The following is a 22,728-nucleotide window of genomic DNA, read 5'->3' on the forward strand; positions in this document are numbered from 1 at the left end:
ATGTGCCACGTCTTCTTTATCCATTCATCCGATGATGGACACTTAGGTTGTTTCCATCTCTGGGCTATTGTAAATAGAGCTGCAATGAACATTTTGGTACATGACTCTTTTTGAATTATGGTTTTCTCAGGGTATATGCCCAGTAGTGGGATTGCTGGGTCATATGGTAGTTCTATTTGTAGTTTTTTAAGGAAGCTCCATACTGTTCTCCATAGTGGCTGTACCAATTCACATTCCCACCAGCAGTGCAAGAGGGTTCCCTTTTCTCCACACCCACTCCAGCATTTATTGTTTCTAGATTTTTTGATGATGGACATTCTGACTGCTGTGAGATGATATCTCATTGTAGTTTTCATTTGCATTTCTCTAATGATTAATGATGTTGAGCATTCTTTCATGTGTTTGTTGGCAGTCTGTATATCTTCTTTGGAGAAATGTCTATTTAGGTCTTCTGCCCAGTTTTGGATTGGGTTGTTTGTTTTTTTGTTATTGAGCTGCATGAGCTGCTTGTAAATTTTGGAGATTAATCCTTTGTCAGTTGCTTCATTTGCAAATATTTTCTCCCATTCTGAGGGTTGTCTTTTGGTCTTGTTTATGGTTTGCTTTGCTGTGCAAAAGTTTTGAAGTTTCATTAGGTCCCACTTGTTTATTTTTGTTTTTATTTCCATTTCTCTAGGAGGTGGGTCAAAAAGAATCTTGCTGTGATTTATGTCATAGAGTGTTCTGCCTATGTTTTCTTCTAAGAGTTTGATAGTTTCTGGCCTTACATTTAGGTCTTTAATCCATTTTGAGCTTATTTTTGTGTATGGTGTTAGGGAGTGATCTAATCTCATACTTTTACATGTATCTGTCCAGTTTTCCCAGCACCACTTATTGAAGAGGCTGTCCTTTCTCCACTGTATATTCCTGCCTCCTTTATCAAAGATAAGGTGACCATATGTGTGTGGGTTTATCTCTGAGCTTTCTATCCTGTTCCTTTGATCTTTCTGTTTTTGTGCCAGTACCATACTGTCTTGATTACTGCAGCTTTGTAGTATAGTCTGAAGTCATGGAGCCTGATTCCTCCAGCTCCGTTTTTCGTTCTCAAGATTGCTTTGGCTATCGGGGTCTTTTGTGTTTCCCTACAAATTGTGAAATTTTTTGCTCTAGTTCTGTGAAAAATGTCAGTTTTGGTTTGATAGGGATTGCATTGAATCTGTAGATTGCTTTGGGTAGTAGAGTCATTTTCACAATGTTGATTCTTCTAATCCAAGAACATGGTATATCTCTCCATCTTTTTGTATTATCTTTAACTTCTTTCATCAGTGTCTTATAATTTTCTGCATACAGGTCTTTTGTCTCCTTAGGGAGGTTTATTCCTAGATATTTTATTCTTTTTGTTGCAGTGGTAAATGGGAGTGTTTTCTTGATTTCAGTTTCAGATTTTTCATCATTAGTGTATAGGAATGCCAGAGATTTCTGTGCATTCATTTTGTATCCTGCTACTTTATCAAATTCATTGATTAGCTCTAGTAGTTTTCTGGTAGCATCTTTAGGATTCTCTATGTATGGTATCATGTCATCTGGAAACAGTGACAGCTTTACTTCTTCTTTTCTGATTTGGATTCGTTTTATTTCCTTTTCTTCTCTGATTGCTGTGGCTAAAACTTCCAAAACTATGTTGAATAAGAGTGGTGAGAGTGGGCAGCCTTGTTTTGTTCCTGTTATTAGTGGAAATGCTTTCAGTTTTTCACCATTGAGGACGATGTTGGCTGTGGATTTGTCGTATATGGCCTTTATTATGTTGAGGAAAGTTCCCTCTATGCCTACTTTCTGGAGGGTTTTTTACCATATATGGGTGTTGAATTTTGTCAAAAGCTTTCTCTGCATCTATTGAGATGATCATATGGTTTTTCTCCTTCAATTTGTTAATATGGTGTATCACATTGATTGATTTCCGTATATTGAAGAATCCTTGCATTCCTGGAATAAACCCCACTTGATCATGGTGTATGATCCTTTTAATGTGCTGTTGGATTCTGTTTGCTAGTATTCTGTTGAGGATTTTTACATCTATGTTCATCAGTGATATTGACCTGTAGTTTTCTTTCTTTGTGACATCCTTGTCTGGTTTTGGTATCAAGGTGATGGTGGCCTTGTAGAATGAGTTTGGGAGTGTTACTCCCTCTGCTATATTTTGGAAGAGTTTGAGAAGGATAGGTGTTAGCTCTTCTCTAAATGTTTGATAGGATTCGCCTGTGAAGCCATCTGGTCCTGGAGTTTTGTTTGTTGGAAGATTTTTAATCACAGTTTCAATTTCAGTGCTTGTGATTGGTCTGTTCATATTTTCTATTTCTTCCAGATTCAATCTTGGCAGGTTGTGCATTTCTAAGAATTTGTCCATTTCTTCCAGGTTGTCCATTTTATTGGCATAAGTTGCTTGTAGTAATCTCTCATGATCTTTTGTATTTCTGCAGTGTCAGTTGTTACTTCTCCTTTTTCATTTCTAATTCTATTGATTTGAGTCTTCTCCTTTTTTCTCTTGATATGTCTTGCTAATGGTTTATCAACTTTGTTTATCTTCTCAAAGAACCAGCTTTTAGTTGTATTGATCTTTGCTATCATTTCCTTCATTTCTGTTTCATTTATTTCTGATCTGATCTTTATGATTTCTTTCTTTCTCCTAACTTTGGGGTTTTTTTGTTCTTCTTTCTCTAATTGCTTTAGGTACAAGGTTAGGTTGTTTATTTGAGATGTTTCCTGTTTCTTAAGGTAGGATTGTATTATTATAAACTTCCCTCTTAGAACTGCTTTTGCTGCTTCCCATAGGTTTGGGGTCCTCGTGTCTCCATTGTCATTTGTTTCTCGGTAGTTTTTAATTTCCTCTTTGATTTCTTCAGTGATCACTTCGTTATTAAGTAGTGTATTGTTTAGCCTCCATGTGTTTGTATTTTTTATAGACCTTTTCCTGTAATTGGTATGTAGTCTCAGCGTTGTGGTCGGAAAAGTTACTTGATACAATTTCAATTTTCTTAAATTTACCAAGGCTTGATTTGTGACCCAGATATGATCTATCCTGCAGAATGTTCCATGAGCACTTGAGAAAAATGTGTATTCTGTTATTTTTGGATGGAGTGTCCTATAAATATCAATTAAGTCCATCTTGTTTAATGTATCATTTAAAGCTTGTGTTTCCTTTTTTATTTTCATTTTGAATGATCTGTCCATTGGTGAAAGTGGGGTATTAAAGTCCCCTACTATAAATGTGTTACTGTCAATTTCTCCTTTTATGGCTGTTAGTATTTGCCTTATGTATTGAGGTGCTCATATGTTGGGTGCATAAATATTTAAAATTGTTATATATTCTTCTTGGATCTATCCCTTAATCATTATGTAGTGTCCTTCTTTGTCTCTTCTAATAGTCTTTATTGTAAAGTGTATTTTGTCTGATATGAGAATTGCTACTCCAGCTTTCTTTTGGTTTCCATTTGCATGGAATATCTTTTTCCATCCCCTTACTTTCAGTCTGTATGTGTCCCTAGGTCTGAAGTGGGTCTCTAGTAGACAGCATATATATGGGTCTTGTTTTTGTATCCATTTAGCCAATCTGTGTCTTTTGGTGGGAGCATTTAGTCGATTTACATTTAAGGTAATTATCCATATGTATGTTCCTATTCCCATTTTCTTAATTGTTTAATTTTTGACAGTTTGATTAATATGTGTCTTGGAGTATTTCTCCTTGGATTTATCCTGTATGGGACTTTGTGTGCTTCCTGGACTTGATTAACTATTTCCTTTCCCATATTAGGGAAGTTTTCAACTATAATCTCTTCAAATATTTTCTCAGTCCTTTTCTTTTCCTCTTCTTCTTCTGGAACCCCTATAATTTGAATGTTGGTGTGTTTAATGTTGTCCCAGAGGTCTCTGAGACTGTCCTCAGTTCTTTTCATTCTTTTTTCTTTATTCTGCTCTGCAGTAGTTATTTCCACTGTTTTATCTTCCAGGTCACTTATCTGTTCTTCTGGCTCAGTGATTCTGCTATTGATCCTATCTAGAGTATTTTTAATTTCATTTATTGTGTTGTTCATTGTTGCTTGTTTCATCTTTAGTTCTTCTAGGTCCTTGTTAAATGTTTCTTGCATTTTGTCTATTCTATTTCCAAGATCTTGGATCATCTTTACTATCATTATTTTGAATTCTTTTTCAGGTAGACTTCCTATTTCCTCTTCATTTGTTAGGTCTGGTGGGTTTTTATCTTGCTCCTTCATCTGCTGTGTGTTTTTCTGTCTTCTCTTTTTGCTTATCTTACTGTGTTTGTCGTCTCCTTTTTTCAGGCTGCAGGTTCGTGGTTCCCGTTGTTTTTTGTTTCTGTTCCCAGTGGCTAAAGTTGGTTCAGTGGGTTGTGTAGGCTTCCTGGTGGAGGAGACTAGTGCTTGTGTTTTGGTGGATGAGGCTGGATCTTGTCTTTCTGGTGGGCAGGTCCATGTCTGGTGGTGTGTTTTGGGGTGTCTGTGGACTTATTATGATTTTAGACAGCCTCTCTGCTAATGGGTGGGGTTGTGTTCCTGTCCTGCTAGTTGTTTGGCATAGGGTGTCCAGCACTGTAGCTTGCTGGTCGTTGAGTGAAGCTGGGTGTTGATGTTGAGATGGCGATCTCTGGGAGATTTTCACCATTTGATATTACGTGGAGTTGGGTGGTCTCTTGTGGACCAGTGTCCTGAAGTTGGCTCTCGCACCTCAGAGGCAGAGCACTGACTCCTAGCTGCAGCACCAAGAGCCTTTCATCCACATGCCTCAGAATAAAAGGGAGATAAAGTAGAAAGAAAGAAAGAAAGAAAGAAAGAAAGAAAGAAAGAAAGAAGGAAAGAAAGAGGATAAAACAAAATAAAATAACATAAGGTAAAACAAAGTACAGTTATTAAAATAAAAAATAATTATTAAGAAAAAAAGTTTTTTAAAAAGTATAAAAAACAAAAGAAAAACGGACAGAAGAAACCCTAGGACAAATGTTGGAAGCAAAGCTATACAGACAAAATCTCACACAGAAGCATATACATACACACTCTCAAAAAGAGGAAAAGGGGAAAAAATAGTAAATCTTGCTCTCACAGTCTACCTCCTCAATTTGGGATGATTCATTGTCTATTCAGGAATTCCACAGATGCAGGGTACATCAAGATGATTGTGAAGATTTAATCCGCTGCTCCTGAGGCTGTTGGGAGAGATTTTCCCTTTCTCTTCTTTGTTCTCACAGCTCACAGGGGCTCAGCCTTGGATTTGGCCCTGCCTCTGCTTGTAGGTTGCCGGAGGGCATCTGTTCTTCGCTGAGACAGGACGGGGTTAAAGGGGCTCCAGCTCACTCAGGCCAGGGGGAGGGAGGGGCACGGAGTATGGGGCGAGCCTGTGGCGGCAGAGGCCGGCGTGATGTTGCACCAGCCTGAGGTGCGCTGTGCGTTCTCCCAGGGAAGTTGTCCCTGGATCGCGGGACCCTGGCATTGGCTGGCTGCACAGGCTCCCTGGAAGGGAAGTGTGGAGAGTGACCTGTGCTCACACACAGGCTTCTTGGTGGTGGCAGCAGCAGCCTTAGCGTCTCATGCTTGTCTCTGGGGTCCGTGCTGTTAGCTGTGGCTCGTGCCCGTCTCTCGACCTCCTATAAGCAGTGCTCTTAATCCCTTCTCCTCGCGCACCAGGAAACAAAGAGCTCACCTTCATTGTTGAAGGATAGTTTTAACAAATACAGCATTCTTGGTTTACAGTTTTTTTTTTCTTTAGCACTTTTAATATATCATACCAATTTTTTGTGAACTACTACGTTTCTCCTGAGAAATCGCTGAAAAATTTTATGTGGGCTCCCTTGTATGTGACAAGTTGCTTTTTTTCTTGCTGCTTTCAAGATTCTCTCTCATTGTCTGCGACTTGATGATTTGATTATAAAAGTCTTGATGTGGGTCTCTTTAGGATTTATCCTCTTTGGCATCATTGAGCTTCTTGAATTTGGATGTCCATTTTCTTCCTCAAATTCGGGAAGTTTTCTGCCCTTATTTCTTCAAATAGGCTTTTTGCTTCTTTCTTTCTCTCCTCTCCTTCTGGCACTCCTGTTATGTGTACATTGACCACTTCATGATGTCCTGTAAGTCCATCAGGCCATCTTAACTTTTCTTCATTCCTTTTTCTTTTTCGTTTTTCATTCTCCTCTGACTCAGTAATTTTAAATGACTTGTCTTCAAGTTCACTGATTCTTTCTGCTGCTTGATCAAATCTGGTGTTTAACCCTTCTCGTGAATTTTTCAGTTTTTATATTTTATTCTTCGGTTCCTGGATTACTGTTTTTTTTTTTCTTAAAATTAGTTTCTGTCTCTTTGTTGATATTCTTATTTTGTTCATGCCTCATTTTCCTGATTTCATTTAGTTGTCTACCTCTGTTCTCTTTTAACTCATTGACCATCTTTCAGGTGGTTCTTTTGAATTCTTTGTCAGGTAATTAATAGATTGCTATTTCTTTAGGATTGGTTTCCAGAGATTTATCTTGTTATTTTGGTTGGGCCTTGATTCCTTGTTTCTTTGTTTACTTTGTGATCTTTTATTGAGACTTGAGCATTTGAAAAGACAGCCACCTCTCCCCACCTCTGCAGTCTGGCTTTGTGCAGGGGAAGACCTTCACCCATCAGCCTGGGTAGAGATTTTGGGGGGGGTGGCCCTCATGTCTTTTGTGAGGATGTTTCCCTTTGGGGCTTGTGTGTGTAATTTTCCAGTTAGAAGGTTTGCCCCTGTTATCAAGAGCTCATATTCTCTTGCTCTCCCTGGTGTCTGTTTGTGGTACTGCAGATTCTTTGGTGCTATAACAAGCCACCATGCTTGCTTTTGTTCTTAGCAGCCCCCAGACATCCAAAGTATGCTGCTGTTCCCTTCAGCCTTCTGAGTCAGGCAAGACAGAAACCAGTTCCTTGGACAGCCCACTGTAAAGTCAGAATTTTAGCTGTACATTCCGCTCTTTTCTTTCCTTTCAAGGAGAAGCCAGGAGACAGGGTTTTTTTCCTGATTGTGGTGCCCTGTGCTGGGTGGATGGGGACTGTGGCAGGTAAATGCAGCAAACATTTTTGTTCACTTCAGTGTGGCTCTGCTTGGCTTTGTACTCGCCTGGGGTGCTGCAGTCTCTTAGCCGGTTTATGCACTTCTCATAAAGGCAACTTGGCCCATAAGTTGGGATCTCTGTGGGGGAATGAGGGCCTGGGGCTTCCTATCCTGCCATATTTATGACATCACTCTCAAGTGTTATTCAAATCTTTGCTTTATGAAATGGAGATAATTAATATTGGTAGAACTTTTTTTATTTTTAATAAATGTATTTATTTATTTATTTATTTATTTTTGGCTGTGTTGGGTCTTCGTTGCTGTGTGCGGGCTTTCTCTAGTTGCAGTGAGTGGGGACTGCTCTTCATTGTGGTGCACTGGCTTCTCATTGAGGTGGCTTCTCTTGTTATGGAGCATGGGCTCTAGGCGCATGGGCTTCTGTAGTTGTGGCACACGGGCTTCAGTAGTTGTGGCTCGCGGGCTCTAGAGCGCAGGCTCAGTAGTTGTGGCACACAGGCTTAGTTGCTCCATGGCATGTGGAATCTTCCCGGACCAGGGCTCAAACCCGTGTCCCCTTCACTGGCAGGCAGATTCTTAACCACTGTGCCACCAGGGAAGTCCCAATATTGGTAGAACTTTAAATAGGTTAGTGGCACATATAATCTGTCTCACCTCCTTTTCTAATCAAAGATTAAAGAAGTCATTCCAGGCTTCTTTCCTGTCTCTGTCTATCTCTCTTTAGTAATGGTGGCTAACATATAATAAGTTCCTTACTTTGTGTCAGGAACTGTTCATGTTCCTGTTGTATGTGTTAATTCATTTACTTCTGACACTAGTTGTAAAAGGAAGATACTATAATTATTCCCAATTTTCATGGGAAGAAACTGAGTTAAGAGAATCTAAGTAATTTACCTGAGGTCGTACAGCTGATTATTGTCTTATACTCAATTTTAACAAGACATTTTGTAGCATGGAATGAGAAATATATATATATAAATATATATATATATATATATATATATATATATATATATTACTTAGAATAAGTTAAATTTATTTATTTTGGGTCAGGTAGAGATTCTTAAAGTTTGTTGACTGTCCTATTACAGTTTGATCATTGAATTATTTGTTAGGTATAAATAAAAATTCTGTGTTCTGCAGTTTTTATAATCAGCATAATGTACCCATGTGTTTTCTCTTCTTTCCAGCTTTATTGAGATGTAAGTGACATGTAATATTGTGTGAGTTTAAGATGTACAGTGTAATGATTTGATATATGTATATATTGTAAAATAATTATTACAATAAGGTTATTTAACACATCCGTTACCTCACATAGTTACAGTTTGTGTGTGTGGTGAGAACTTTTAAAATCTACTTTCTTAGCAACTTGAAATGAATAGCCTTTAATTTGAATATAATACATTGCTTATATTATATAAACTGGAAGTCTCCTTTTGATAAAATCTTTGTTGTAATAGGCAATTATTGAATTATTATGGATATTATTTTGTGTTGATTATAAGTGGTAATAATGCTGTTGGAAATCCCTATAATTTAAATATTCAAATATAGAATGACACCAAAGGTGACACCAATGACACCAAACGTGTGTGTGTGTGTGTGTGTGTGTGTGTGTGTGTGTGTGTATATATATATATATATATTTTAATTTTTATTGGAGTATAGTTGCTTTACAATGTTGTGTTACAAAGATGTATATTTTTGTTTTTTGCAGGACAGAGTTCATTCAAAAAGGCAGGATTTCAATCACAGGGGCTGGTTTTCTCAACTGCGTTTTGGAAACTTTTGCCAGCACATTTTTAAGACAGGGTGCCCAGAAGGTAAGCTTCTTTTCACTTTGAACCAACATTAATTTTAAGAAACCATGGAGATTCCCACTGGGTTCTTGAACAAGGCTCATAAACAGACAAAACAAGAAAAATATACAATTAATAAATATATGCAAAGATAATTACCCTCACTAATTATTACATAAATCCAAATCAAAGTAAAACTAAAGTGCCATTTGTGGCTCATTAAGTTAAAAGCATGCCAATGAAGAATATGTGATAATATGGGAATACGTATAGTCTAATAAAGAGAAATAATCAGAATGAATAATTATATTTACTGTATATACAATGTGATGACAGCTATTTAGTAAAAAAGATACTAATAGCTAATATTTATGGAGTAGCACTTACCATGTGCTACTCACTAAAAAGAATATTTAATCATCAATTCATTTAATGCTCACAAACCTTGGAAATAGCTGTTATTGTTGTCCTGATGTTCTGGACAAAGAAGACACAGAGCTCTGGAGCTGCTGATTATCTTTTATTGTGGTTTTCAAGCTCTATACTTGTGGGAGCTTAGGCTTCCATGAGTGTTATTCAGAGGCCACCTTGAAGTTCTAAGGTCCTGTGTTAACCCTGTGTTTTAAGTAGTGCTATTCTTTTTTTCATCTGTTTTATATAGTATTACATAAGAGACTCATATATCCTGTTTTCTTGCCTAGGAAAGTCCATTTCTTATGCACCTTTATATGCCTATTGTAGGTGTTCCAAAATATTTTTAAATTATTTTATTAGTATTTGTTTTATTTATTATATTTAAAAATTATTTGTCATTATTATTGTTATTAATTATGTTGGTGAACATAATCACTTATTTCCAGGGTTTACTCAGGTATGATGCATGTTACCTAGTTTTGTTTTGTGGGACAGGCTTAATGGCTGGTCTAAAGAACTATCGTTATGACCTTAGAGATTTTATGGGTAATAGACATTGGTTCTCGTTTTACAGATCTAGGTTCAAGAATGAACCTCGACCACAGTGTGTTAATCTGGGAGGCTGAGGGTGATGGATGAATATTTGGTACTGTACTGTACTCCATAGACATACTGTCTAGATTGATGATGTGTTCCTGACCCTGGTGAGCACATCACCAGGCTGGCCCTGCCTGTGTAAGCCCGGGCTTGAAGTGGATAGTTGAGCTTCTGCAAGGTCTGATGTGACTGTCACTTACTCAGACATTATTGCGGGTTTACCCTGCTATCTTGCAAAATATGCATTTGTAAACAGCCCCATCTGCAAAATTGCACTCTAAAAATAATAGTGCTGATGAGAAGGTAACTTTGGTTCTATGTCCCTGACTGAGTTGACTTCTTGGACGTTGTTTGTTTGTTTATTTATTTATTTATGGGTGTACCACGTGGCTTGCAGGATCCTAGTACCCCAACCAGGGATTGAACTGTAATCTTTGCAGTGGACGTCAGAGTCCTAACCACTGGACCACCAGGGAATTCCCAGGGACATTGTTGAGATTAAAAGTGGCAAAGTTTTTCGGTAAAGAGCCAGATAGTAAATTTGTTAGACTTTGTGGGCCAATAGGCAAAATCAAGATACTGTGTAGGTGCTTTGTAACAAGAGAGAACCAAGTGTGCACACATTTTTTACTGACAAAATTAAAATTATAAGAATAGTTACTGAGTATAGTTTTTACAATAAAAGTCTACTAAGTATATAATTCTTAAAAGAGCGGAATTCTTTTTTGGGGGGAGATAACATTTACCTGAGTTGGGGTTAAAAATTAGTATTCCCTACCATCATATTCGTTGCAAATGTTCATTTGTAAAAACCATTGTTATCTTGTGGACCATACAAACACAGGTGGTGGCTGGATTTGGCCTGTGGGCTATAGCTTGCCAGCCCTTGCTTTAGATAAATAAATATTGTTTGTTTAATCCGAGTGGGTCTCTGACCTGCCCATCATTCTGAACCTTTTAGTGACTTTTAATCACACAGTGATCGTGTACATTCTGATTCTGTGAGATACATAAAGAGACACTATTATTCCCATTTTATTGATGAGAAATGTCTTGAAGAGGTAAGTGCACCCAGTCTGTAGGTGGCTACTTGCCCAGAGTCCTTCCTCTTGCAGGTATATTTTGAGTACCCGCTTTGTGGGAGGCACTGTGTTGAGTGTGGGCTAAATGGATTTACTCAAGGTCACAGGACTGGCAAAGGGTGGAGACTGGACTCACACCCCCATCTTTGATCACTTACTGTGCCACTCACTGTTCAAGATGTGTTCAGGTGAATGAAGCAGAATGCTAGCCAGCTCAGCATCGTGTTGTGCTTTAGATGGATTTGTGTTGTGGTCCTACTCTCTCTGTATTTACTAGGGCTCTCTGGTGGCAAATAACAGAAACTACCTTAGGCTAGCTTGATACAGAGCTACGAGGGTGGTGAGACTGGCAGACTTCAGAATGGTCTGCCCTGGAACTGAGAGCTGCCAGGAACCCAGGTGGTATTCCTTCTTTAGCACTTGTCCATACGAATATGCATTGGCTTTATTCTCTTCTTATGCAGTCTGGCTTTCTCTGCTTCACAGGCTGTATAGTGCGACGTGGGCCTCCGCAGTCCAAGTGTACCGTTATGTAGATTTCTGGCCAACAGGGAGACTGCTTATTTCTTCCTTTCCAAATTCTCTGGAAGGAACTCTCAGTGGCCTTCCATAGGTCAAACATGGCCAGGAAGGGTGAAGCCAGGTTGTGTAAATATGGCTAATCCTATGTCACAACTACGTGGATCAGTGTTAGGGTGTTAGTTCCCAGGGAAAGGGGTGGTAGAATGGGTAAATACTCCTAAAGTTTTCTGGCATGGTCTTAACAGTAGTACTAGGCTCTTGATGACAGAGTGACAGTTTCATTCATCTTACACCCAGTCCCCCCAACCATAGTACCTAGGACAGTGCTCAGTACGTAACGTGGACATGAGTAAAAAGGAAATAGAATGCACAGCAAGGTCCACAGCTGGTTCTGGTGACTTATCTGGAAATCATCAAGTGACTAAATTTTTAAAGTGAGTAATCCAGTGATTCCTCTGAATTCCCACTTATTTATGCTCAGAAGGAAGAAAATATTTTTCCTGCTACCTTTTGCCTTTTCTGACTTTACTTTTTTTTTTTTAAAGAGGCTTAATTAGTTAGCTTTTCAATTTTAGCAGCCACTCATGCTTAAGTATCTTTTATCTTTTACCCAAGTGGTGATGTTTTCCGGTATCGGCCTGACTTCCTGATAAACCTTCACAGCTGAGCCTGATTAAGTGGTTTCTGTAGAAGTCATCATTAGAGTGTTTTAGGTGACTTTATTTTCAGTTTAGAACTTTATCCCTGAGGCTCTTTAGTGGGGATGTTACCAGATTGATCGTTGGACCATAGCTCAGCAGAAGCCCCCTGCCTCGGTGGTGGCGAAGGTTCTTTTTCCATTTGGATTCAGACAGCCAATAATGAAACGATGCTGTGACTGAAACAGCACAAATTTTATTCAATGGCCAGAGACTGGAGAAGCAGGAAATCAGTTCGCAAATCAACTTCTGGGGGTGGGGAGTTGATCAAGGTGAGATTTTTAAAGGCAGGGTTAATGGTGGTGGTGGGTACATATGCATTGGTTTTCTGGGAAAAGGCAGGGTTCTTCCTGCAACTGGGTGCCACTTCTTTTTCTTCCTTCTGTGGTCCGGTACTTCCTGTCATGGCACTGGTAGGTGTGTCATTCAGCATGATATTGTTATCATGAGCATATAATGAGGCTCAGGGTCTGCTGGAGGTCAGGTCTTCCACCTTCTTGGATTTGATTCGTTCTAACCGATTCTGGTGGCTTCTTGTTTTTCTGTTCTGGCGGTTTCCTGTAAGACAATATAACACTTCCCTTCCTTCCAGGAAGAGGGCAGGTTAGAGCTTGAGGCTAATAGTCATGGTAACAGTGGTGAAGGTGGGAGCTGTTTTTTTTCCCAGAAAAAGAAAAACTAGGTGCTCACTAAGTACATATCTATCTATCTATATATATCTATATATCTATATCTGTGTGTATAAATTAAAACCTAGTCCTAGATGTGGACCCCCAAGGTGAGATTGAAAGTGTGCAACCCAGACTGGGACTTGAACCCACGGTCATTTTTTTTTTTTTTTGGATATATGCATTCTACTTTAATGATTTTAATTGTGCCCTATGTGACCATGGGAGAGAAGGAGATTAATCTTGAGATGTTATGGAATGCCTTCTTATTTATTTATTTTTTAAACATCTTTATTGGAGTATAATTGCTTTACAATGGTGTGTTAGTTTCTGCTGTATAACAAAGTGAATCAGTTATACATATACATATATCCCCATATCTCCTCCCTCTTGCATCTACCTGCCACCCTCCCTAGTCCACCCCTCTAGGTGGTCACAAAGCACCGAGCTGATCTCCCTGTGCTATGTGGCTGCTTCCCACTAGCTATCTGTTTTACATTTGGTAGTGTATATATGTCCATGCCACCCTCTTACTTCTTCCTAGCTTACCCTTCCCCCTCCCCATGTCCTCAAGTCCATTCTCTACGTCTGTGTCTTTATTCCTGCCCTGCCCCTAGGTTTGTCATACTTTTTTTTTTCTTTAGATTCCATATATATGTGTTAGCATACGGTATTTGTTTTTCTCTTTCTGACTTACTCTGTATGACAGACTCTAGGTCCATCCACCTCACTACAAATGACTCAATTTTGTTTCTTTTTATGGCTGAGTAATATTCCATTGTATATACGTGCCACATCTTTATCCATTCATCTGTCGATGGGCACTTAGGTTGCTTCCATGTCCTGGCTATTGTAAGTAGAGCTGCAATGAACGTTGAACCCACGGTCTTTTAATTGAGATCGCACACCTGGTCTCAGGACTTAATGAAACTCAGGTTCTTGATTCTTGTCACAGAAAGAATTCAGTGAGAGACAAAGTGATAGGTAAGAAGTGGATTTATTTGAGAGAAACGTGCTCCACAGACAGAGTGTGGGCCGTCTCAGAAGGTGAGAGGGACCAGGGTACGGGGTTGTCAGTGTTTATAGGGGTGGATAATTTCATAGGCTAATGAGTGGTAGGAGTATTTCAGCTGTTATGGGGAAGGAGTGGGGAATTGGACCATGGCCCACTTTTTGACCTTTTATGGTCGGCCTTGGAACTGTCATGGCGCCTGTGGGTTTGTCATTTAACGTGCTGATGTGTTACAGTGAGCGTATCCTGAGGCTCAAGGTCTACTGGAAGTCGAATCTTCTGCCATCTTGGACCTAGTTAGTTCTCACCAGTTTTTGTCATGTCCTACGGCTGTCATTCTTTTAAAGGTTGTGCCCTGCCCCCTTCCCTCCTGTTTCAGGATCACTTCTGATTTTGTTCCTCTGGGGGCTTGTTCAACTGCTTTTCTCTTTTCCCTTTACCACTTTGAGGTGACTTGCAATTCGGGGGCCTTTCTGACACAAAACATTGCTACTGCGAACAAAGGTGAATAAATATCTGTTTAAATCTCTGCTTTCAGTTCTTTGCTGGATTATATGGTAATTCTGTGTTTAATTTTTCAAGGAAACTTCCTAAAAGTTTCTTTTTGAGATAGCTGTCTATCTTTGTCCATGACAGCAATGGACAGTATCATTACTGTGTATTTTTCTCCTACTGTGGACAAGTAGTATGCTAGTTGTCAAATACATATTTTGCCATATACATACAGATACATATGCCTCCAGGTAAGCAAGCACTCAAAAAACTGACTAAGGAAACAGAGGAAGATCTGAAGGAAAATAGGGATTGGTGGAAATCTGGGAAACATGTAAGGCTTCATACACATTTCTGCAGCCTAGGGGAATGGCCAGCAACTGTGAAGCAGAGCTGGTTGTAACCCACACCAGCCAAGTCTAACCTCAGGGATCCTCAGAACAGGAAACAGAGATCAGGATATTACCTGGGGCAGACATGGCTCTGCAGGTGCTCCCCAATTCTGGGAAGGCAACCCTCAGGCCAGCGTTTCTTAGTCTTTTTTCCATTATCACCCCCCAACTAAGGATCCTTTGTAGACTTTTTTCCTAATTGTCCCCCCCACCCAATGTTAATACTGATATCCTATAGTATTATCCTATAATTATGATAAATATCCTAATTATCTGTTTATACACTGTATTATATCTTTGCTATATACATAAAAAGTGCAAGGTATTTTTCACTTCCATGAACAAATTGTCATCTGGTTTCAGTATTGTCCCCACTGAGAAAGCGTGCTTTATACTGCATTGGGTGTAACTGTCTTTTGTAGCTTTTGTCTCCATCTCTCCAAATCAAAACAAAACAATCACCAGTTCATCCCCCACTCCCCTACCACCCCCCAAATTCCAAACAAAAATCAAAAGAACTATTTGGTGAACTCCCATGTGGTTCTTGTAAATCCCACATTTTACTTTTCTGGGAGAGGTGCAGGAGATAATATGGGTGATAACAGTCTTGTCATGCAAGTGTTCTTTTTTTAGTCCAGTTGTCTGAGTACTTTGGGATGACTACAAATGCTGTGGAAATGCAGGGCCTTCATTATGTACTCACACAGAGATATTTTTTTTTTAAGTTTATGAAATACATTTTCAATGTGTGATAAAATAATTTGTTATTTCAGCCACTCTCCTGGCAAGGCCCCATTATTGGTTCCATCATTATTCTTATTGTGTTGATTGGGAGGCTGAAGCAGAAAGAGATTGAATTCAACAGCATGTGAAATATTTGTCACTGAAACAATGTGGGCAAGTCAAACAACTCGTGCATCTTTTTAAAGAAGGTCTGGCCTAGACATGTTATGGCTAAAGAGATCTGAATATGCTGCTTCCTTAGGGTGTGTGCTTATTTGAGCCTTATGAAATCCATTTTAATAGTGGAAGATAATTCTTTGAGGCAGAAGATACTGCTCTTGTATATATACTAGTATGTATATATGTGTACTAGTGTATATATATGTATGTTGTGTGTGTGTATATATATTGGATGCATGTATGTGGATATATGGATATATACACACATACACACTATATGCTATATGTGTATAGTATAGTATATTCAGGTACTATATATGTAGTCCAAATGGGCATTGGAAAAATGTGTTGCATCATTTTTTTAAACTAACTGTATTAGTTATCTGTTGCTGTGTAACAGACTACCCCAACACTCCACAGCTTGCAACAGCACACGTTCATCATCTCTCAGTTTCTGTGGGTCAGGAGTCTGGCATGGCTTAGTTGGGTGCTCAGCCTTATGGTTGCACAAGGATGTAATCAAGTTGTTGGCTGGGGCTGCGATCTCATCTGAAGGCTCAATGGAGAGGATTCAGTTCCAAACACTCATGTCGTTGCTGGTAGGACTCTGCTGGCCTCCCTTGGTTCCTTGCCATGTGGGCCTTTCTATACAGCATCTCACAACATGGCAGCAAGCAAGAGGGAGGGCAAGAGGGTGCAAGCAGGGCAAAAGCCGTAGTTTTTTTGTTTCCTAATCACAGCAGTGACATCCCTTTATTTTCTGTATTCTGTTCATTAGGAGCAAGTCACCAGGTGTAGCCCACAGTCAAGGGAAGGGGTTACACAAGGGCATAAATACCAAGAGGTCAGGAATACTAGGAGCAGTGTCGGAATTGCCCGTCGTACTGACCTAAGCAGATGGGTATATGCCAGGTCGTATGTAGAGCTGTTAACGTCTTTTTGGTACCTATTGGGAATGGTGAGGGTCAGCTGCACCCTCATAACCTCACTACCAGCTTATGAAAAAGTTCTGCAACACATACAGATGCTTTGTTAATCATTTACAAGGACACCCAAAGTAGCTTCCTGTTCTGTAAGTTTGATTACATCTCCGTCCTTCTGGGTGCTTCGTTCTCTGCAGGCAGAGCTGATGATATTCCAAAGGCAAGATTCAGCTATTTTACAGATAGCATCAGGTAGCCAGAATCTTCAGTCCAGTGTCTGGCTACAGGGCTATTTAGTCATAAACTGTGGGTGCCTTCCCTAAAGTTGGCAGGTGAAGGCATTGCTAACTAGTCTTAAATCCTCATTGCAAGGATGAGCGTCACTCTAGAATTTTGAGCTAATCTCCATATCTTAAGTTCTCCTAATTGAGGTAATGAGAGTCCATTCCTAATATCCATTATGCTAGTGAGCAAGCCAGTGAAAATTCACTATTTTCACATTACTTATGCTAATTATCAAAGCCTCTGGTGGTTGCTGATAAAGACAACTGAGGTTTCTGTAGAGTGAAGATTGCTGATTACAATGCTCATAGCCAACGCCTGGAGCGTGAAGCCTACATTAGGGCAACTTACTACCCGGTGTATAACTTGAGCTAACACACGCACCATAACATGCTGCGCACGCTGAAATACTTGGAAGCAAGTTATAGACATCCTGTTCATCATCTTCCACATGCCAACTCCTGAACTAAAGGCCTCGTATGTTCTGCCTTTAGAAAGATTATTCGGTGTGAAACGAGGTTTTGCCTGTGTGCTTAACAAATGTGAAGCTTTAGAGACGTGCCCCTTGGTACATGATCTGGTTTTCTTATTTCCCAGATGTCACGTCTCACATCTTGGACCCTCACATTTCTCACCTCTAAAATGGAGTGATAATAATCTTTCACAGGGTTATTTTAAGGGTTATGTGAGGGCATATATATGAAATATGCCTGGCACATAGAAAAACTTAAATAAGCACTAGTATTAAGAGAAATTCTCTAATAAGAAGTATACTTTTTAAGTAAATAGGCTTTTAAATATTTATCCAAACAAAAATTTTACATAGCAGCAGTATGGGTAAGGTTTCGTTTCTTTAAAAATTATTTTTCTAATCATGTTTTAGGTCCATAATTTTATTACTTGTTGTATCTGCATTTAACATTTTGATATAGATCCTTCCATATGTCCTTGTGTATGTTTGCATATGTATGTATGTGTATTTTTTTTTTGAATAACAAAATTGGAATTGTTCTGTTTATTTAGCCCGACCTTGTCATTTATGGACATACTGTGAACATTTTTCTGTGTCATTACACATTCCTTGAAAACATGATTTTTGATGCTTTCATAATATTCCACTGGCATGATAGCTCTTATTGTTGTTTTCTATTTTTTCACTATTATAGATAATATTATAGTAAATCCATGAAGGTAAATATTTGTGTATATTTCTGATCACTTCCTAGGCTAACGAGTGTGCACATTTTAAAGAACTTTGATGTGTAACGCCAATTTACTTCCAGAAGAATTCTACCCATTTGTAGCTTCCACCACCAGCTGGCTCTGGGTATTATCAGCTTTCTTGCTGTATGACTTGAATGAATCACAACCTCTTAGGAACTTGCATTTGTCACTGGGAAAGCAGGGCTAATTAGTCCATCCTCATGGGATTGTTGTGAAGAAGAAATGAAGTTGTTAGCTCCAGTCTTCTGATTCTTACTCCAAAGACAGTGAAAGTTAATGCTTCTGTCATTAACTAGTTGTGTGACCTCAGTCCTCCTCCAAGGTTTTAATTGTGTTACCTTGGGCTAGTTGCCCTGAACTGCTCAATTCCTTATCTATGAATTGACTATATAGTGTCCACATAGGCATCGCAGTCACAGCCCTAAAAAGAGTGGACATTTCAAAACCCAGTAATAATTCCAAGGTAGGGGAAAAGAGCAAATAAAACTGTTATTCAAAAGAATAAACAAAGATGACATAAGAACACTAGTGTAGGGGCTTCCCTGGTGGCGCAGTGGTTGAGAGTCCGCCTGCCGATGCAAGGCACATGGGTTCGTGCCCTGGTCCAGGAAGATCCCACATGCCACGGACCGGCTGGGCCCGTGAGCCATGGCTGCTGAGCCTGAGCGTCCAGAGCCTGTGCACCGCAACGGGAGAGGACACAACAGTGAGAGGTCCGTGTACCGCAAAGAAAAAAAAAAAAAGAACACTAGTGTAATGTTCTGCTGACTATATATTAGAGACTTCTATTTCCTGCTTGATTATGTGAATTCTTTCAAGATTCTTTTCATTACTTGAATCACTTGAAGAACTGATGAAATATGTTCTGTCCCTCTTATTTCCCAGCTTTCAATTTAAATCTGTTGATAATACTTTTTAATCCCACTCTTGAGTGCTCAAATAGATTGATTTACTTGATGTTTATTCATTAGATGCCATGAGAATATTACCAGGATTCTGATTTTTAACAACTTATTTCTAGATCAGTTAAGTAATAGTAGCTGCTCTCTTTTTGCATATCCATCACTCCCCATCAACTCATCTCAGCCTGCTCTTATCTCTAGAGTTTTTAGTCCCGAGAAATACAACCTTTGCAGTGAAAACATCTTAGTGAAAATGAGTATTCTGCAAGTGATAACAGTTTTTGTTCCTTCCACGAAGTTTAAATCCATGCCTTTACCTTGACTGTGAGACTCAGGAATCCAAAACCCCTCAATGGCTCATTTGAATTCATGATGGTTGTGATAGAATACTCAGCGGTAAAGCTTCTGGGAATCCCTTAAGTCAGCCAGCTGAAATTCTGGGGTATTATCTTCTATGAAACTAGATGAAACCTGGGAAGTTAAGCTCTTTCCCGAAATGATAGAAAGTGGTTTCCTGAGCTTGAGATGGGTCTCTACCATTATTTGCATAGTGATCAGAAGCCACGTCCCCGCACAGTGGACTGTGCCGCACAGGGGCCAGGAATCAGGAGATCTGAGCTCTGGCCCTGCCTTGGCTGCACTCTCCTGGCCAAGGTGCTTGGACTAGTTATTCTCAACTTCACTATCATTTTTTGTAAAATCAGGGATTGGACTAGGAGGTCATTTTCAATTCTGACATTCTGTGATTTTTTTTTTTTTTCCGAAACCACCCTGCTTTCCCCCAATGGGTAGATACCAAGATTTTTAACTGTGATTAAAAATCTTCCAACAAACCAAAGCCCAGGACCAGGTGGCTTCACAGGCGAATTCTATCAAACATTTAGAGCAGAGCTAACACCTATGCTTCTCAGATTCTTCCAAAATATAGCAAAGGGAGGAACACTCCCAACTCATTCTATGAGGCCACCATCACCCTGATACCAAAACCAGACAAGGATGTCACAAACAAAGAAAACTACAGGCCAATATCACTGATGAACATAGATGCAGAAATCCTCAACAGAATACTAGCAAACAGAATCCAACAGCACATTAAAAGGATCATACACCAGGATGAAGTGGAGTTTATCCCAGGAATGCAAGGATTCTTCAATATACACAACTCAATCAATGTGATACACCATATTAACAAACTGAAGGATAAAACCCATATGGTAATCTCAGTAGATGCAGAAAAAGCTTTAGACAAAATTCAACACCGATTTATGATAAAAACTCTCCAGAAAGTAGGCATAGAGGGAACTTACCTCAACATAATAAAGGCCATATATGACGAAGCCACAGCCAACATCGTTCTCAATGGTGAAAAACTGAAACCACTTCCACTAAGATCAGTAACAAGACAAGGATGCCCACTCTCACCACTCTTATTCAACACAGTTTTGGAAGTTTTAGTGACAGCAATCAGAGAAGAAAAAGAAATAAAAGGAATCCAAATCGGAAAAGAAGCAAAACTGTCACTGTTTGCAGATGACAGGATACTATACATAGAGAATCCTAAAGATGCTACCAGAAAACTACTAGAGCTAATCAATGAATTTGGTAAAGTTGCAAGATACAAAATTAATGCACAGAAATCTCTTGCATTCCTATACACTAATGATGGAAAATCTGAAAGAGAAATTAAGGAAACACTCCCATTTACCACTGCAACAAAAAGAATAAAATACCTAGGAATAAACCTACCTAAGGAGACAAAAGACCTGTATGCAGAAAACTATAAGACACTGATGAAAGAAATTAAAGATGATACAAACAGATGGAGAGATACACCATGTTCTTGGATTGGAAGAATCAACATTGTGAAAGTGACTGTATTATCCAAAGCAATCTACAGATTCAGTGCAATCCCTATCAAATCACCAATGGCATTTTTCACAGAACTAGAACAAAAAATTTCACAATTTGTATTGAAACACAAAAGACCCCGAATAGCCAAAGCAATCTTGAGAAATAAAAACAGAGCTGGAGGAATCAGGCTCCTGGACTACAAAGCTACAGTAATCAAGACAGCATGGTACTGGCACAAAAACAGAAATATAGATCAATGGAGCAGGATCGAAAACCCAGAGAAAAACGCACACACATATGGTCACCTTATTTTTGATAAAGGAGGCAAGAGTATACAATGGAGAAAAGACAGTGTCTTCAATAAATGGTGCTGGGAAAACTGGACAGCTACATGTAAAAGAATGAAAGTAGAACGCTCCCTAACACCATACACAAACTCAAAATGGATTAAAGACCAAAATATAAGGCCAGACACTATAAAACTCTTAGAGGAAAATGTAGGCAGAACACTCTAGGACATAAATCACAGCAAGATCCTTTTTGACCCACCTCCTAAAGAAATGGAAATAAAAATGAACAAATGAGACCTAATGAAACTTAAAAGCTTTTGCACAGCAAAGGAAACCATAACTAAGACAAAAAGACAACCCTCAGAATAGGAGAAAATATTTGCAAATGAAACAACAGACAAAGGATTAATCTTCAAAATATACAAACAGCTCATGGAGCTCAATATCAAAAAAACAATCCAGTTAAAAAATGGGCAGAAGACCTAAATGGACATTTCACCAAGGAAGACATACAGATGGCCAAGAGGCACATGAAAAGATGCTCAACATCACTAATCATTAGAGAAATGCAAATCAAAACTACAATGAGGTATCACCTCAGAATGCCGTTATCAAAATAGCTAGAAACAATAAATGCTGGCATGGGTGTGATGTAAAGGGAACCCTCCTATACTGTTGGTGGGAATGTAAATTGATACAACCACTATGGAAAACAGTATGGAGGTTCCTTAAAAAACTAAAAGTAGAACTACCATATGACCCAGCAATCCCACTACTGGGCATATACCCTGAGAAAACCATAATTCAAAAAGAGACATGCACCACAATGTTCATGGCAGCGCTATTTACGATAGCCAGGACATGGAACCAACCCAAATGTCCATCGACAGATGAATGGATAAAGGAGATGTGGCACATATATACAATGGAATATTACTCAGCCATAAAAAGAAATGAAATTGAGTTATTTGTAGTGAGGTGGATGGACCTAGAGTCTGTCATACAGAGTGAAGAAAGTCAGAAAGAGAAAAACAAATACCATATGCTAATGCAAGTATATGGAACCAAAAGAAAAAAAAAAGGTACTGATGAACCTAGTTGCAGGGCAGGAATAAAGAGGTAGACATAGAGAATGGACTTGATGACATGGGGTGGGATGGTGAAGCTGGGGCGAAGTGAGAGTAGCATCGACGTACATGCACTACCGAATGTAAAATAGTTGGCTGGTGGGAAGCAGCCGCATAGCACAGGGAGATCTGCTCTGTGCTTTGCGATGACCTAGAGGGGTGGGATAGGGAGGATGGGAGGGAGGCTCAAGAGGGAGGGGATGTGGGGACATGTGTATGTATATGGCTGATTCACTTTGTTATACAGCAGAAACTAACACAGCATTGTAAAGCAATTATACTCTGAAAAAGATGTTAAAAAATATTTTTAAATTTGTCTGACAAAGTCTTGAAGTCTGCATAAAAATTCAGGAGTTGAAGCTAAGTATGGATCCAAGAGCATCAGAGATAATTCACGTAACAAGTAGATGGTCAAGGGTTGAGGTGTTGGTAACAAAATATTTAAAAATAAGACGCACACTTTTACATTTTTTTTTTGC

At 39.1% G+C, this 22,728-nt stretch overlaps 1 protein-coding gene across 2 annotated transcripts in view; it reads left to right on the plus strand.

Annotated features, from left to right (window-relative positions):
• Window positions 1-22,728, plus strand: part of PRELID2 (PRELI domain containing 2) — an 84,019-nt gene that overhangs the window by 42,967 nt on the left and 18,324 nt on the right. For both annotated transcript variants that reach the window (XM_032628607.1, XM_032628606.1), the window contains one exon: window positions 8,789-8,894. In XM_032628607.1, coding sequence (XP_032484498.1) covers window positions 8,789-8,894 — 106 coding nt within the window. The remainder of the gene's footprint in view (window positions 1-8,788; window positions 8,895-22,728) is intronic.

The sequence above is a fragment of the Phocoena sinus genome, chromosome 3, assembly GCF_008692025.1.
Source record: "Phocoena sinus isolate mPhoSin1 chromosome 3, mPhoSin1.pri, whole genome shotgun sequence".
In the NCBI taxonomy this organism is placed as follows: domain Eukaryota; kingdom Metazoa; phylum Chordata; class Mammalia; order Artiodactyla; family Phocoenidae; genus Phocoena; species Phocoena sinus.